The sequence below is a fragment of the Heterodontus francisci genome, chromosome 19 (genome assembly GCF_036365525.1).
Source record: "Heterodontus francisci isolate sHetFra1 chromosome 19, sHetFra1.hap1, whole genome shotgun sequence".
Classification (NCBI taxonomy): Eukaryota; Metazoa; Chordata; class Chondrichthyes; order Heterodontiformes; family Heterodontidae; genus Heterodontus; species Heterodontus francisci.
Window position 1 is genome coordinate 7,982,317 of NC_090389.1, and position 18,872 is coordinate 8,001,188.

Consider the following 18,872-nt stretch of genomic DNA (forward strand, 5'->3'; position numbering starts at 1 on the left):
ATTGAGTTAATACTCAGTTCAACAAAATCACATTCATCAGTGGATTCTTAGTTCTGAAAGGCATATATTTGAATGTTCCCACTGATTCTTCCTGTGTGTGCCTCACCTTAATCCTCTTGCACCAAATGACTTTAAAAACACTGGCCGGAATTTTATGTCACCCCGATGAGCAGGATGGTGGCAGGAAGGGTGGCGTAAAAAGGAGCAGGAGGCTCCGGGAGGCCTTCCCGACCCACTCCCGCATCCGCCGCCACTTTATATAGGGCGACGGGGGGTGAAAAACAGCCCGCCCACCCAAGGCCAATCAAGTCCCTTAGTGGCCACTTAACAGCCACTTAAGGGCATACGCCCACTTCCTTGCCAATTTTACGTGTGGCTGGTTGGGCGGCCGAGAACCGAAGAAGCCGCCTGGCAAAACCACGTGGCTTCCAAGCATCCCAGGATGGCCCTCATGGTTGGGCACCCTGCCTGTGCCCGATGGAGGGCCACCCTCGCTACCCCAACCACCGCCAAGACCTAACACATCCCCCCTTCCCCCTAATCGACCACCCTTGCCTCACCGGGGCCCGACTGATTACCCCCGACGAGACAACAAAGGCTTACCTGCCGACCTGGCTCCCAGGCATCCTTCCTTCATGCTGGGCTGCAGTCCCAGCAATGGCCTCCGCTCCCGGTGATTGGCTGGCAGCTCTATTAGGCGGGACTTCCTATCTCAAGCAGGTGGAAGTCCCACCTCACACCAATTGAAGCCCAGGGACCCGCAAAATATGGGTCAGATCCCCGGGCGAGGCGGACGTGGGTTCGCCACCGTCTTTTCAGTCGGTGCCCGGCTCCCGTCCGCCTACCATAAAATTCCGGCCACTGTTTCCCTGGTCCAAAGTGAACACAGAGTGAGCTTAGCGTAACCATGCATAAGGTAAATACTTGCTTATCTGATGGGTTAAAGATCCCAGATGAGCTCAGGAGGGCTCACGAAGCACTTTGAGACCAATTAGCTGCATGAGTTTTAAGGTTTCTGCTGTTTTAAATGCTGTGGGGCTTCTTTTGATAAACTTGCTCAGGCAGACTGAACAATAGTGAATTTTGCTTTGTCCATGTTTTCATTTCAGCAATTTTTCTACCTGCCTCTTTCTGCATGTGTACACCTGTCCCAGTGCTCAGACTAACTGGCTAGAAATTGGTTAACAGAGCGCCCATCTTACAGACATAAAACAGGCACCCAAGTCTCCAAACAAAACAAAAAAGTGCTGGAAATACTCAGCAGGTCTGGCAGCACCTGTGGAGAGAGAAGTAATGTTAACGTTTCAGGTCTGTGACCTTTCATCAGAACTGAAACAGACCTGAAACGTTAACTTTGCTTCTCTCTCCACAGATGCTGCCAGCCCTGCTGAATATTTCCAGCACTTTTTTGTTTTGTTTCAGATTTGCAGCATCTGCAGTATTTTGCTTTTATTTTCAATATGGAGGGTGGCATATGTGCATACATTCCAGGACAGATGTGCAGCGCCCACCACATTGTTGGAGTCAGAAAGAGAGGTGCCCAGGGCCAGTGCCTGAAACAACCATTGGGCCCTCTACATATGCAAACATAAGGCCTCATGCCTGCTTAAGGCCTCCTTACCAAAATTGGTCTGCCCTGAACGATGCTGGAACCAGGCTGGCTGCCTTTTTGGAAAACAAGATCTACATGTGGCCTAATGGACTGCAGGCTGTCACCAAAAAGGTAAGTTGTAAAAAAAAATACTTACCGGAATGTGGAGCCAGGCTCCACTGCAATGCTGAAGTTCCATTGTCAACTCCCATTCTCACTCACCCCCATCACCTCCCCAACCCAGACCTACCTGAGGGTCACTGCCGGCGACACAGGGGTTCAAAACTCAAATCAGATTCACCAGTGAGCTGCCTGTGAGGCCTAGCATGCATCCACTGGTGGGGAAATGTCGAACAAGGAGACATAGTTACAAAATAAGGGGTCACACATTTAAAACTGAGATGCGAATTTCTTCTCTCAGAGGGTGGTGAATCTCTGGAATTCTCTACCTCAGACAGTTGTGGAGGCTAGGTCACAAAATGTGTTTAAGGAGGAGGTAGATAGATCTTTGAAATCTCGGGGAGTCAAGGGTTATGCGGAGCAGGCCCGAAAGAGGAGTTGAGGCCTGCGACAGATCAGGCATGATCTTATTGAATGGCGGGGCAGGCTTGAGGGGCTGAATGGCCGACTCCTGCTCCTATTTCTTATGTTCTTATGTGCACCAGCCCAGTCCCTCCCCCCATATTCAGTGGGCCTTGGACCTATCTGTTCCGAGGCAGGGATCATTGCCTGGCCTGTCCTATTTATAGGCCTCTGTCGTTGACTGTTCTATTGGTTTTGCCACTAAATATCATTCCACATGCAGAGACCAAAATATTTACTTTTAGAAGAGTTGGCTGCAGCGGTGACAAGGACTGAAGTCTCAGAAATTTCACCCTGTATTTGCTCAGTGCACAGAAATGGTAAAGAGACAAATCAAAAAATCCCCATAGTCCAATGCAATCTCCAGCAATCTAGGTGTAACAGAGATTCAGATGATGATATTGTCTATGCAGGAGCAGCGTAGACAGGAAAAATCTTCTTGGGATATTTTACACTGTTGAAGGTGCTGTATAAGTACAAGTTGCTGCTGTTATGTGAAGCTTTGCCAATGCAATTTGACATCTGACTCAGCACAGCTCAGGAATCGAGTTGGGAACTGCCTTTGTTTCTAAAAATCAGCTAACTAACTAAGTCATCAAGGAACTGAAACAAAGCATTTTTAGTTCATTCCTTGTTTGTCTTCTGTTGCTGTCAGGAATGGAGTGACTGTCACTCTCTGTAGCCTTGATACTCTCACTTCTGCCTTCTGCTGTGGCAATGACTTTGAGTGCTTTTTCTCATCTGCCTCAATGACTCAAGCAGGACCAAGAACTTACGTGTGCAAGTCGTGATTCTTCCAGACTTTCTCCACTAATTTGGCAGTAATCCCTGAATCCAGGATCAGATTATAGATCAGGTCCGATTCACCTGGAAAAACAGGGAGACAAACTGTGAGTGCTAGTGAGAGGTTCCTAGACTCGGCCCTGCGGAAATCTACACAGAGGTTATGAGATCTTCAGCCTCTCACATTAACTCTTCAATGGTCAAATGAGAGCCTTGTGCCTGCTCCCTTGTAATGACTAGGACAGCAACATTGACTGTGTTGTGAGCTGGTAAAAAGGGAACACTAATAGATTACAAACAGCAAGAGTAGCTGACAGATCTAAAGGCAGCAACTTCAGTGAATAAAAACCCACAAATAGGTGCAACTTGGTGAACACAGGGTGGTGGTCAATCAGATTCCAGATCTGTGGGATCATGCTTACAGTTCCCCTGCTGATAATGTTGTCATGCTCACCGAGGGAATAGTGATGAAATATGATTATGAAGTGTAAAAATGAACCGGTGAATTAAACACTAAAGCCAAGATACTAGGTGAGAAATAATACCACTTTATCAAAGATAAGCCACATTCTAACCCCATTGTGTAACAATGGCCCCACATTCAAAGACATTCAATTGACACACCAGGGGAGCATCTATGGTCACCTGACCAAAACCCAGCCTGACAAGGGTTTTTCTTGAAAAAAGAGATTTCTCTGAGAGAAGGTCAGAAAGCCATTCCAGCCAGAAAAGCTGTGAGATCAATCCACCTAAGCAAGAAGTCCTGCCAGCACCATCTTTCAACTACTGGGACAGAGAGATTGCAAGGTGACCTTGAAAACTCACCATCTGAGAAATTGAACCAATACTTCTGCCACCAACTACGGACTGAGTTTTAACTAAAGGAGTCTGCAACATTTCATCAATTCCAGGACAAGGAACATTCAGGCCTGCAATGCTGTTAAAAATTCCACCCGGAAAACCAAGAAGGGTTCAAAGTGAACTCTCTATATAGCAATCAGACTCTAATTGCAATCTAACCTCTACTCTCTATCTTTTATTATGTGTGTGCATGTGTGTGAATGTATGAGTGGGTGAGGTTGCGAATTATTTAATGGTTAACTTTCTTTTTTTTAATCTACGAGGAAACCTGTCATTTGTCTGTTTATGTGAACTAAAATGCTATTGTGAAAGCACTTTCTGCGGTCAGTCAAGAGGTGAAAAATGGAAGCCACCCACACCATTTTGCACCTGTCCGTAACAACTTCTTCCCAGACATTCCTGCCACTTCTCAATAGTCCAACTGTGGATGGAAAAAGTGATCGCTCACTTGAAATAAAGATTAGACCCACACAAACCATTGGTGAGGTAAAACAATGAAGATTATGGTTAATCAGTGAGGGCACAGGGTAATGATCTTAGGGTTATGGTTAACCAGTGATATTACAGGGACACTGGGTTAGGGTTAGGTTAAGCAGTGAGGTTACAGGGTCACTACATTAGGGTTGTCATCAGGCTAACCAGTGAGATCACCAGGGCACCAGCACTCTAATCACAAATCTTTAGAACAAACCCTTCCTTCCTACATTCATCAGCAGCACAAAACCAGATATTACAGGAACACAGAACAGAACATCTTTGTCGTAGTGCTATCTGTAGTGAGACCTCATTTGTCCAATATGGTTGGCAGTCATTGTAAGCCAGCTAATTGGTTCTGAGTGAGCGTGGGGAATCGGAGAGACCTGGTACAGACCAGACAATCTGCTACATGTGCTGAAATGTTTTGTTATGCTCGGAAGGAGCCATGATGAGGAATTATGAAAATAAAAAGTCAACCATTAAACTGAGCCACAAGAACATGGGCACTTGTACCACAGACAAAATGGAGTAGCAGGCAGGTGAATTCCCCTGTATTGACAATACACACCTCCGCCTGTTGAGGATGAAACTTGTTAACTTCATCTGAAATAGATCTGGGCAGAACCCATTGAAATTGAAAGGAGCACCATTGCATATTAATGACTCCTATCTACATGAATGAACTAACAAAAGGTTCTGGAGGCAGATTTACTCTCAGCCCAAAACCAAAATAAATCGGTTTGAAGTAGCACCATTATAACAGAATGGTCCCCATTCAGACATCAATAGATTGCCATGGTTTCCATATCATGGTCAATTGTGTGGTCACACCAGGGGAGATGGCCCTATGACACCTAACAGAAAGTCAAATGTGATGGATTTTTACCTTAAAAGGTAGCCCTCTGGAGAGAGAGAGAGATCAAGCCAAGACACAGAAAGCCAACTTCCAGCCAGAGGCTGTAAGAGAGATCCAGCTAAGCAAGAGAAACCTTGCTGAACAACAACTTGAACAGCCACTACAGCAGAGACATTACAAAGCGACTTTCAGACTCTCCATCTGTGAAGGTAACCAAATTTTCACAACCAGCTTTATGCTGAGTTGTAACCACTAGAACTCTACAATACCTCCTCAAGTTCAAGACCATAAACAACCAGGCCTGCCCCTTTAAAAAGACTTTCCTCCCAAGAAGATTCAACAGTTTTCTGTAAACCACAAACTCTTTCATCGCCTTGGACTTTAATTGCATCCTACCCTTTTCTCGCTATGTATTCTTAGGTATGAATGTGTGTGTGAATGCATGAGTGGATGGAGGTTGCAACCATTTCAGGAATTGTTTAAAAATAAATAGTTATCCTCCTTTTTTTAACCCTATGAGAAAACCTGCCATTTGCTGTTTATTTGACCTAAAAACATTCAGGGACCAATGCACAATTTTTAACAAAACACAATTGCAGTCAGTGGGAGGTGAAAAGTGGAAGTCACCCACACCACTTACCACCTGTCCGTAACAGTTTAGATTGAGTGGGCATGCCTTCTATCGATAAAACCCATTGCATTTACTGTTGTAAGGCACTGTACCAACACAACAGGATCCAGAACCTTCGCAACATGTTTTGTTTACCACACAGGTGAAGGATGTGTTACAAGATAGAGTCTGAAGTTTGCACATAGTGGTTCATAGTAGCACTCCCTCCAAACATCTGCAGGAGCTTCCATTGTTGGTGATGCCCACACAATGTACTAGGATTTAACCCCTTAAATGCTACACAGTGCAATGTTGCCCAGTCTTGTAGTTTTATTTCGAATGTCAGGCCCAGTTGAAATAAGCATGACAGGAGAAACTTGTTGCCTGTAACAGGGGTCCTTTTACTGATCTAGAGTAACCAACAAAGCGAGGACGGTACAGGAGTCAGAGCAATAGGTGAATATTGTGACATAAGTAGCATCATGGCTCTCAGAGAAACGCTACCTCAAATGATTGCATCCCAGCAGGAGGGAACAATGTGCTTTATCAAACCCGGAGTCACATTCTCACAGCACTGCAGGAGTAATTGAGATCCTTCACACCCGGAGTCACATTCTCACAACACTGCAGGAGCCACTGAGATCCTTCACACCCTGAGTCACATTCTCACAACACTGCAGGAGTAATTGAGATCCTTCAAACCTTGTGTCACATTCTCACAGCACTGCAGGAGTAAACATGATCCTTCTAGAGGCATTAATTAGGTAAGCAGGTAGGTAATTGGTTTGTGAGTTTTACTTTTTTTCTCTAAACTAGGGCATTAGTTTAAACTAAGACTGGGGAGATATAAGTACTGTATTTAATTTATAGCTTAACTAGTTACACTACTTGATATAACTACAAATTCATTGAGTGATATTTCAAAACTTGAAAACGTAATTAGTTAAATAAAAACAAGGCATGGCAGGGCAGGTGATATGTTGCAGCTGTAGCATGTGGGAGCTGGTGGACATTAGCGTGATCCACTGCAACCACATCTGCAGTCTACAGCTCGAGGTACTTTGGCTCAATGTTGATGAGCGACAGTCTGAACCTCAGATACTGCGATGCATCATGGAGGGAGAAAGTTTCCCGGACACCTAGTTCCAGGAGGCAATCACACCCCTTATATTACTTCAGATTTGGTCCGTGGTCAGAGACGGAAGGGTGTGACTGCAAGCGAGGCAGTTATTGAGATCCAGAAGGTAGCATTAGAGGAGCCTCATCCCTTGCACTTGTCCAACAGCAAGGTTTATTAGCAGTAGCAAGGTTTATTATCTTTTAGAGGAAAAGCAGGGCTGCTCCAAACTCTGGAGTGCACATTCTTTGAAATATGGGAACTCCAGGACACTTTGTGTGTCCAATTCTGGGCACCACACTTTAGGAAAGGAATTGGAGAGAATGCAGAAAAGATTCATAAGAATGTTTCTAGCGATGAGGAACTTCAGTTATGTGGATAGATTGGAGAAGTTGGGACTGTTTACTTTGGAGAAGCGAAGGTTGAGATGAGATTTGAAAGAAGTATTCAAAATCACAAGGGGTCTGGACATTGTAGATAGGGAAAAACTGTTCCCATTTGTGGAGGGATCAAGAACAAGAGGGTACAGATTTCAGGCAGTTGGCAATCAAAGCAATGGACTCACGAGGAAACACTTTTTCATGCAGCGAGTGGCTCGGATCTGGAATGCACTACCTGAGAGTGTGGTAGAGGCAGTTCAATTGAGGCATTCAAGAGGGAATTGGATTGTTATCTGAAAATGAAGAATGTGCAGGGTGATAGGGAGAAGGCCAGGGAGCAGCACTAGGTAAACTGCTCTTTTGGAGAGCTGGCGCAGACACTTTGGGCCAAATGGTCTCCTGTGATGCAAAAGTTCTGTGATTCTGTAATTGGTGAGCTTTTTAGGGTTTTTTTTCTCTCTAATCTAGAGTAGTCATTTAAACTAGCACCGGGAATCTATCAAGTACTGTATTAAATTTACAGCTTAGATTAATTAATAGAATTTCAATCGGGTTAAGTATCACAGTAATTGAATTAATAAGAATATTAGCACAGAGCAGATCTGGAGGCAATTTAATTAAGGAAGTGTCTCCAGCTTCTTGAGTTTGAGTTCAGGATTTCCAAGCTTGAGGGATAGCTGGAGTCGCTGCGGAGCATCCGGGAGTAGGACAGTTTCATGGATCTTATGTTTCAGGAGGAGATCACTGTGTGCTGTTTTGGTCTCCTTATTTAAGGAAGGATGTGAATGCATTGGAGGTGGCATAGTAACAGACAGTGTTGGAACAAGGGATCCAGTCCTTGCTTCCTCAGTACACAGAAGAAGTGGTCAAACCAGTTTGGTCACATGACTAGCTGACAGTTGGAGTTTTTTGAATTTGAACTTCCAACAGGGAATTTAAAATCAGAAGGCTGTTAGCTCCTGGACTGAGAACACCTCTCTCCCGTCTGCTCTCATCTCGCTCTCACCAACTTCGGAAACCATTGAAAATATATGAACCCCAAGAGAGAAAAGTCTCCTACAGTGAACAAGGTTTAAGAAGAATACTGGGCCCCAACGAAAAGCAAGCCAACAACAATCAAGGACCCTACAGTGAGCTCGAAGCACAGTAAAAGCCTGTTTATGCTCATTTCTTTGCCTTATAATTGGTAAGCTGTGAACAAAGATTCACAAAGAGGGAGCTCAAAACACAGCATGTTTAAAATTAAGCCCTGTTACAATAAGACCAGGTGAAGAAAGTAAAAGACCTCTAGACACCTTTCTCAACTGGTTGTAACAAGTTATATACTGTAATTGATGGCAAGGTAATGATTCTTACAATTAATGTTCATAACATTCGATAATCATTGTTGGTTTCAGCAGTCGGTGATGTATCATTGTGACATTTGGTGCAGTACTAAACTTGCCTCCATCATGACTTAAGTCATTCAGTGAGACTGAACCATTATCTGCCCTCGTAGAGTCTGTAGTTAATTAATTAGTGTTCAGAACATCACAAAATTCTCTCAACAGGAGCTCAGCTGTTTTAGAAGCCTGTGACTTTATCTTTTTCTCTTATTTACAGCATACTTCACACATCGCCTCCAAACCCAGGGGCTGAGGGAGGAATCGGTCAAGAAAGAGCTCAGTAAGACGAACAATTACATCTCCGTGAAAATACAAGAACTCAATAGAAGACCAAAATCCGGCGAACCATCAAACATTGAAATGTAATTAATGTTTACATTTTGTATTTTGATTACAGCTGTAACTTAATGTTTGTGCAGTTTAACTACTGTGTTCACTTATTTCGTGATTTCTGCACTGTATTTAATTTGTTTTTTGTGATTTAACTGTGTTTTTTGTTTTTCTGCATCACAATTAAAATTGAAACGAACAGCGCAGTCAAGAGTGTCTTTAGCTGCACTGCATAACCGCAGCACAATCCACATAGGTTATTTTCACTTATTAGTGGTATTTATAGCAACACTTTTCACAAGTTAATACTATGGTATCAAACGGAATGAGTTGAGCCAAAAACCAGTCTAACTGGTCACAACTGTAACCAATATAATTTACAACTGGAATAAGTACAAACAGTCAACTGGAACCAGTACAATGCCAGCTCCTGTAGCTGTGATGCCTGAGGAGAGTCTTGCACCTATGCAGGAAACACTCAGGCAGCCAGGGCCCTGCAGGCCTCAGGCAGCCAGAGGACAGCCACCAAAGTCATCACAGGCCAAGGGGCAACATAATCAGCAGCCTGCCCCCAGCCCAGCTGCTAGCGGAGGGATTGCACTTTGTAGAAGCACTCAAACCTGTAAAGAAAACCACTAGACACAATAGGAGTTTCATGAGTGTTTGACATTTGCCATTTGTTTTCTGTTATAAAGTTTTATTATTGAAGTTAACATTCATTGTGGAAAATGGGTACTCTTTGATGCCTTAATTGTGAGATGCAGATTTCACCTTTCTCCCTTAGTGGACTGCCAGTGCAGGCACAGCCCTCCTTTGGTAAGCCTCTCACATGGGCCAGAGCATGTGGTTAAGCTGGGGGCTAGGCATGGAAGCCAAACAGAAAGGAGGCGACAGACTGAATGCATTTAGATAAGTCTTTATTGCTTTCACTCTGAGAGGCCATCATGGCGGCTGGAAGTGATAAGTATGAGACTGTCTTTTGCCTCCTGGCCCTCCCTCCCTCCCTTCGAGGTGCTGCATCACGCCATGGGGGTCCACAAAGATAGGGTATATGAGACACATGCCAGGCCTCCAGAGTGTTGTCCCTGCAGAGACACAGTTGCTTTAGCATCTTTGCTCTGGCTACTCCTCTCAGCTTACGTGCTGATGGCCCTCAGCACCGAGTCTTGCTGTTAGCCAACCCTCTCGCCCAGCAGTATGGTCACCCATGCTGACTACCCGAGATCATGGCCACCTGTGCCAATCACCCAAGACCACACATGCAGAGTGCACAACACTGCAGGCCGACAATGGTCTCCGTTCTCCCCTCTTGCCCTATCCAATGTTGGTAATGGCTGCCTTCCCAGCACGGCATCGAGGCCTCGCCACGTTTCAATGGCCAGGAATTGAAAGGTACATGAAAGCCGCCCGTCGACCACTTAATCCCAAGCCTCCCATTGAATCGCTTACAATTACAAGCAAATGTAGGAGAACTAACTTCAAAAGTTTAAATGGTAATCCCGTCATGTCAGGACAGCGACACCTGCATGTAACGTTCTCACCGATGACTAAAGCCGGAACCGATGTCATGACATCAGATTTCCAGGCGAGTGCGTCCGATGTTATTCTCCGGCTCCCCCTGCCTCCATTCCCACTTCAAACAGCCTCACTAAATTCAGCTCGTGGTTGCAAGGTGATCAAGGCTGGGAACTGAATATTCACGGGTATCTGACATTTTCAAAGGATAGGAAGAAAGGAAAAGGAGGTCGAGTAGCTCTGTTTATAAAGGTGAGATCAGTACAGAAGTGAGAAATGATCTTGGCTCAGAAGATCAAGATGCAGAATCAGTTTGGGGTGGAGATAAGGAAAAGAAATAGCAAGGGAAAGAAGTCACTGGTGGGAGTAGTTTATAGGCCCTCGAACAGTAGTTACACTGTAGGACATAATATAAATCAACAAATAATGGGGGCTTGTAAGAAAGGTACTGCAATAATCATGAGTGATTTTAATCTTCAAATTGGACAAATCAAATTGGCAAAGGTCGGCTTGAGGACAGTCATAGAGTTTATTCGGGACACTTTCTTCGAACAATACATTGTGGGAAAAAAAATGAACAGACTATTTCAGAGCTGGCACAGTGTAATGAAGCAGGATTAATTAATGATCTGTCATGCAAACCACTTGCCAAGAATGAGGCATATTAATTTTGTCATATGATTTTAAACTGTTGCTGGAGTGAAGAAATGACTTGTTTGAAGATCACCGGACACTGGGCTGGAAGGACATTTGCATACTAAGAGACGCTACTTGTGGAGACAAAGGACTATTCCCTGCTCCAATTAACCCAAATGGATTTTGGTCACCAGACATTGAAAGTGTAAGGAAGTGCATTCCAGGGCCTGCTAAGATGATGCAATCCACAAAGCCAGGACTGGTTAAACCAGCTGGTCATATGCCTACTGGTTGGTCCAGGTTGTTTGAACTAGCCACAGGACAGTTTCAATTCAGACAGTTTTGCAACTGAGGCTGGAACAAGCAAGTCTCTCTCCTGGCTGCCTCTCTCTCTTGCTTTCTCCCAAGCCACCGGACCCACGGAAGACACGTAAACCTCAAAAGAGAAAAGACCCCTACATCGGAACAAGTTGAAGCGTGAACTGGGCCCCAACGAATTGCAAGACTTACTGGCAACCAAAGACTCCACATTGAACTTAAAGGACTTTAACTACTGGATATTGCCTCAAACATTTCCCCTTTATTGCTTCCACTTTTTCTGTTTCTATCTGCATGTGTGTTTATCGTGTATACATGCTAGCGTGGTCGCGCCGCATATTCGTAGTCGTTAACCGGATTAGAGTTTAAAATGAATAAACTTCTACCTTTCTTGTTTAAATCTAAGGAAACTGGTTTGATTTCTTTGCCTTACAATTGGATCAGTGAACAAGGATTCACTAAGGGGGAGCTAAAAACACAGCGTTTTCAAATTAAACCCTGTTACGAAAGGCAAAGGCTGAGAGGGAACACCCTAGACCCCTTCTCAGCTGGTCATAACAGATTGCATTGTAAAGATTTGCAGAACATGAGAAGAAGGTGGTAGATGAATCACCAGAGACAGAGCAACAGGGCGAATGAGTAGGAAATGAAACCAAAATATCCATACCCTGGAAGATGGCGAGGTGTTTGAGAACATGATAGACATAGGAACCATACAACTGCATGAAATGTCTGGATGTGACAGTTCCCAGAGAAAAGAAATACACACAACCATTCAGATATGGAAGAAGGTGAGAAATAAGTCCACAATGATAAATCTGAAGGTGAAGATTGATACTGGAGCACAGAGTAACATCATTCCCCTGAGACTATACCAGAAGATCTTTCCTGAAAATCTGGAAGAAAATAGTTATGCAAGGAAAGGTGCTCTGAGACTGAACAGCATCATGCTAATGGAATATGAGGGAACTGAGGTTCAACAGTTAGGAAGAACCCAAATCATAAAGGAAAAGAAGTTAACTGTATGTTCTACATCACTGAAACAGATGGTCCTGCTATCCTGGGGTTGAACAGTTGTGAAGAGCTGCAGATGATCTCAGTAAATCATGAGGGGAAGGATGCAACAATGAGGGTAGAAGATCGTACACCCATTGAATAGCACCCTCCAATCGGAAGCAAAGGAGATCTAATGTAATCTAATATAATGCAAATGTACGCAGAGTGTTTTGATGAGATAGTTGGATGCTTCGAAGATTTTGAGTATCACATCACTTTTGACCCAGCGATGAAGGCAGTAATTCATCCCCCAAGTAAAGTACCAGTAGAACTAAAAAGAAATCTTGAAAGAGAGCTCCAAGAGATGGAAGAAAAGGTGATCACCAGAGTCACAGAGCCTACAGATTGGGTAAATTCCATTGTGGTGAGAGAGAAGCCAAATGGATGGCAAGGAAGTTTCCTGGATCCCAAAGATCTTAATCAAGCTATAAAGAGGGATCACTACCCTATCCAACACTGGAAGAGATCACACCAACACTGGCAGGGACAAAAGTTTTTAGCAAGCTTGATGCCAGACATGGCTGCTGGAACATGAAACTAGACAAGCAATCTTCTCTGTTGACAACATTCAACACACTCTTTGGAAGGATTAAATTCCTGCGTCTACCTTTTGGCCTTAAAGTGAGCCAGGATGTATTCTGGCAGAAAGTAGCTGAGATATACCGAGGATGTAAAGCAGTAGTCAGCATAGCTGATGATATTCAGATATATGATGTAGATGGAACAGATCATGACTATCATCTACATGAAGACATGGAGAGAACCAGGAAAGCTGGGATCAAACTAAATGCAGACAAATGCATTAGGAACAATGACAGAATTTTTCAGAATGACGTACACACCCGACGGTGTCAAGCCGCGTCCTGAAGAAATCTCAGCCATCTCTGGACTGGAACCTCCAAGAGGTAAGAGAAGTTTCCTTGGCTTGATCCAATACATGAGCTCTTTCATACCTCCCATGTCTGAACACACAGAAAACCTGTGGAAGCTGATGAAAGAATATGTAGAGGACCAGTGGTCAGAGTCACATGACAGGAGTTTCAACAAACTCAAAAAGATAGCATGCAAGGAGACAGAAAGAAACCTGTCACTCTGCAAGTAGATGCCTCTGCAAAAGGACTGGGAGCAGCCCTGGTACAAGAGGGAAAGCGAATAGCCTTCACATCCAAATCTCTAACTTCAGTTGAGACCACATACGCGAACACAGAAAGAGAGCTTTTGGCAGTTGTGTATGAATGTGAGAAGGTCTATACATATACCTATAGGAGAAAGTTCATAATAGAGAGTGATCATCAGCCTCTGGAGCAGATCTACAAGAAAAATCTATGTAAAGTATTATGACCGAGGCAGGAGGAGTGCACTGTCTTTTCTAGTTCCACTTCTCCACAGGTCACAACATATATTTTTTTTTAAATGTTTACCCAGTTACTGATGCTGCTAATCATATACTCTACTCGTTATCCCAGAATAAAATAGATCAACCAGGTTTCTTTAATAAACAACTAAATTATCAGTTTCTTATAAAACAAGACATAACAAGTAACGAGGCAAACCATTAACACACAGATTGAAATATGAAAGTTCCCCTTTTTAAATTCTCTACACACAAACTCTCACACACTGAAAAAATACAGAAATTCTCTCTGCGGAGGTCTGTTACAAAAAAAACCCAGAAAAGAATACTCTGGCCAAATGCTTGCCAATTCTTGAAAAAAAAAATGGAAAAATGTCAGTTGTCCCTTTTTGGTCTGGCGTCCCAAATATGTGTAGACGGCTATTACTGGGATCTTTCTCGAGCAGTTCTTTTCAGGCGACATTGAGGATCAGATTGGCAGGCTTTCCAGGCGCAATGCAGCATCAGGAGTTTCTGGCAGGCTTTTCAGGGGAAATGCAGCATCAGTTTCTCTATTTCTTACACTTGATTCTCAGGAAGTTCTCAAAGAGATGGAAGAGGGTGAGCTGATGGTGGCTGCTCTCTTGGCTGGTTTTCTCCAACTCTCTTCAAAACAGTTCACACCCCAACACACTGTTCAAAGCAAAACCAAAAATAATATCTCAAGAGTCAAGCCTCCTGACTCCTATAAATCTTGACCTGTCACCTCTCCGTAAACATCTTCCCCAGGTCACCAAGGTTTCTGTTGTTCATTGCTTAAAGCACAGGACTTCCAGCAAGGCTGTTTTTAAACAACATCTCAGTGTCCTTTCAATGCACTGTCAACAACAAAGTCCAGCTTCTATGAAATATTCAGCCTTCCAATGAATCCATCTTCACAGTCCTCAAAAACTATATTTAATAAAAAATATAGAAGCACTTTCATAACAAAAGCACCAGCAAGACTGCAGAAGTTACTCTTGAGGCTTCAGTGTTTGGATTTCACGCTGAAGTACAAGCCAGGAAGAGAAATGGTGCCCATCTCAGTAGTTGCGAAGGAGAAACATGAGATATCAAGGTATAAAGATTAATCACCTGGTGAACGTAACACCACTGAATCAAATTAGAGATGAGACCAGCAAACACAAGGAGTTACAGATACTACCTCAGAAAGTGATCCAGGGATGGCCTGATAAGATACAGCAAAGACAGCCAGCAATACGGCAGTACTGGTCTGTCAGAGATGACATCTCACGAGAAGATGGTGTTCTGCTGGTCGGATCCAGAATAATCATACCCAAAACAATGCAGGAAGAGCTTCTGGAGAAGAAACATGAAAGCCATATGGGAATGGAGAAGTGTAAGCTCAGAGCCGGATCAGCTGTGTACTGGATAGGCATTCACAAAGACAATGAAAATATGGTGTCTACATGCAATGTATGCCAGAAGTACAGAAACACACAGCAGAAAGAGGAGATGATAGCTACTGAAGTACCACCCAGACCATGGCATACTGTAGGAGCCAATTTATTCACACATAATCAAGAATGGTATTTCACAGTCGCAGACTACTACTCAAAGTTCCCTTTTATCCAGAAGGTGAAAGACTTGAGAGCTACAGCAATCCTCACAGCTGTATGTTCTGTTCACTGAGCAAGGGATTCCTGAAAGATTAATGTGACAATGGCACCCAATTCACCTCCAGAGAATTTAAGTAATTCACTGAATAGTTTGGGTTCAACACCATCACCTCATCATCACACTACCCATGTGGACACGGGTTTATAGAAAGACACATCCAGACAGTCAAAAGAACCCTTGCAGAATGCTGATAGACAAAGGAAGACCCAAACCTGGCTTTACTGTCATTTTGATCCACACCTCTCAAGGCTGATGTGACATCACCTGCAGAGCTGTTGAATCGAAGAAAATATAAGACAACTCCGCCAAGCAAAATACATCCTCCAAGTGACCAGGAGAAAGTGAGACAACAACTCACTGAAGCACAGGTAAGAGGAGAGCAACACTTCAACAAATATGCTAAATCCCTACCTGAGCTGTTGCAAGAACAAACTGTACAGGTACAGGATCCAATCATGAAAACCTGGAGCCCAGCAAAAGTTATTGGTGAAGCTGAAACTCCAAGGTCATACATCATTGAGACCAGAACCGGTCAGCAAATTGACCTACACCTGAGCTGGAAAAACTGATAAAAATGAAGTGCTGCAAACACTCAGGTCAGGCAGCATCGGTGGAGAGAGAATCAGAGTTAACGTTTCAAGTCTGTGACCTTTCATTCGAACACGAAAAAGTATGGCTGAGTCTAGGTATCCAATGCATTAAGGCCTGGATTTTGTGATCAGCAGCAAACAAACAATGCTTTTCATTCATTACATTTACACTTGCCCATTTAGGGGCTTGAAAGTTAAGGTATGGCAGGGCAGCTCTGCCAGTGGAATGTACAGCCTGTGGCATGTGGGAAGTCACAGACGCACCATGTGTCCTAGACAAACACATCTACAGGAAGTGTCACTGGCTGCAGAAGCTTCAGCTCCAGGTTTCGGAATTTCAAGTGGCGGCTGGAGTCACTGTTGTGCATCCATGAGGGAGGTGGTCACACCACAGGTTTGGAGCATGCTGGCAGATAGGGAATGGGTGACTGCCAGGCAGTCTAAGAGAACTAGGCAGGTAGTGCAGGAGTCCCCTGATAGGATCTCACTTGCTAATTGGTTTTCCATTTTGGATACTGGTGAGGGTGATGGTTCCTCAGAGGAGTTCAGTCAGAGCCAAGTTTGTGGCACCACAGTTGGCTCAGCTGCACAGGAGGGGAGGAAGATGATTGGAAGAGCAGTAGTGATAGGGGATTTGTTAGTCAGGGGAACAGATAGGCGTTTCTGCGGCAGTAAACGTGACTCCAGGATGGTGTGTTGCCTCCCTGGCGCCAAGGTCAAGGATGTCACAGAACAGCTGCAGGACATTCTTCTGGGGGAGGGTGAACAGACCTAGGTCGTGGTCCACATTGGTACCAATGACATAGGTGAAAAGGGGGATGAGGTCCTGAAAGCAGATTTTAGGGAGCTAGGAAGGAGATTAAAAAGCAGGACCTCAAAAGCTGTAATCTCAGGATTACTCCCAGTCTCAGTGCAAGTGAGCAAAGGAATAGGAGAAATGAGTGATTGAACACGTGGCTGGAGAACTGGTGTCAGAGGAATGGTATCAGATTTCTGAGCCATTGGGACTGGTTCTGGGGCAGGTGAGACCTGTACAGGATGGATGGGCTGCATCTTAGCAGGACTGGGACGAATATCCTCGCAGGGAGATTTGCTAGTGCTGTTGGGGAGGGTTTAAACTAAATTGTGAGGGGGATGGGAACCTGAGAGGGAGCTCAGTTCGGAGGGAAGCAAAACCTGTCAGGAGTGTGGGAACCAGGAGCAAGTATCAGAGAGGAATACCAAGGTGCACAGAATACTGGGGGAGATAGACAGCACGAGAGTAGGGAATAGTAATTTATTAGGTGGGGTCAGAGTAAGGGAGAAAGTAATAAAGTCTGAATCAGGGTTAATGTGCATGTATGTGAATGCACAGAGTGTGGTTAATAAGATTGGTGAGGTACAGGTGCAGATTGCCATGTGGAAATATGATGTTGTGGTTATCACAGAGACCTGGCTCAAAGCAGGGTAGGACTGGAGGTTAAATATTTCTGGATACAAGGTGCTCAGGCTAGATAGGAAAGGGAAAAAAAGGGGAGGGGTGGCGGTTGTCTTACAATGAGAGCCTGAGTAAATTGGGCCCATTCTTTCTGAAGTTTAGAAAAATAAGAGGTGATCTCATTGAGACATACAAGGCTCTGAAGGGGCTTCACAGGGTAGACACTGAGAGGTTGTTTCCCCTGGCTGGGGAATCTGCAACATGAGCCTCAGGATAAGGGGTCAATCACTTAGAACTGAGATGAGGAGACATTTCTTCACCTAGAGGGTTATGAATCTTTGGATTTGGAATTGTCTATCCCAGAAGCTTGTAGATGCTCTATCATTGTGTATAGTTAACACTGAGATCGATAGATTTTTGATCTTTCAGGGACTCTAGGGATATGGGGAGTGGGCAGGAAAGTGGAGTTGAGGTAGAAGATCAGCATGATCGCATTGCGTGGCAGAGCAGGCACAAGGGGCTGAATAATTTACTCCTGCTCCTATTTCTTATATTCTCTCAGGTAGTGCATTCCAGATCCTAACCACTCATGGTGTAAAAAAGCTTTTCCTCATGTCACCTTTGGTTCTTTTGCCAATCACCTTAAACCTGTCCTCTGGTTCACGACTGTCCGCCAATGGAAATAGTTTCTCCCTATCTACTCTCTCCAGACTGCTCATGATTTTGAACACCTCTATTAAATCTTTCCTCAACCTTCTCTAGAAGAACAGCGCCAGATTCTCCTATTTATCAACATAACTTCCTCGAACCATTCTCATTGAGAACCATTCTCAAAATTTTTTCTGCATCCTCTCTTAATGCCTTCATATCCTTCCTAAAGTGTGGTGCCCAGAATTGTACACAATACTCCAGTTGATGCTGAACAAGAGTTTGATAATGGTTCACCATAATTTCCTTGCTTTTGTACTCTTTGCCTCTGTTTATAGCCCAAGATCCCATATGCCTTATTAACTGCTTTGTCAACCTGCCCTGTCACCTTCAACAATTTGTGTACATATATATCTCCAGTCGCTCTGTTTCTGTACCCACTTTAGAATTGTATCCTTTATTTTATATTCTCTCTCCTGTTCTTCCTACCAAAATGTATCACTTCTCTGCATTAAATTTCATCTGTCATATGTCCGCCCATTCCACCAACCTATGTCCTCTTGAAGTCTATCACTATCCTCCTCACAATTCACAATACTTCCAAGTTTTGTGTCATTCGTAAATTTTGAAATTGCGCCCTGCACACACAAGTCTATGCAATTGATATATATCAAGAAAAGCAGTAGCCCTAATACTTACCCCTGGGA

General features: G+C 44.0%; 1 protein-coding gene across 8 annotated transcripts in view; it reads right to left on the reverse strand.

Moving 5' to 3' along the window:
• The window catches only part of cacna2d2a (calcium channel, voltage-dependent, alpha 2/delta subunit 2a), a 1,382,174-nt gene that overhangs the window by 225,056 nt on the left and 1,138,246 nt on the right, over window positions 1-18,872 (reverse strand). For all 8 annotated transcript variants that reach the window (XM_068051351.1, XM_068051350.1, XM_068051349.1 and 5 more), the window contains one exon: window positions 2,950-3,040. In XM_068051351.1, coding sequence (XP_067907452.1) covers window positions 2,950-3,040 — 91 coding nt within the window. The remainder of the gene's footprint in view (window positions 1-2,949; window positions 3,041-18,872) is intronic.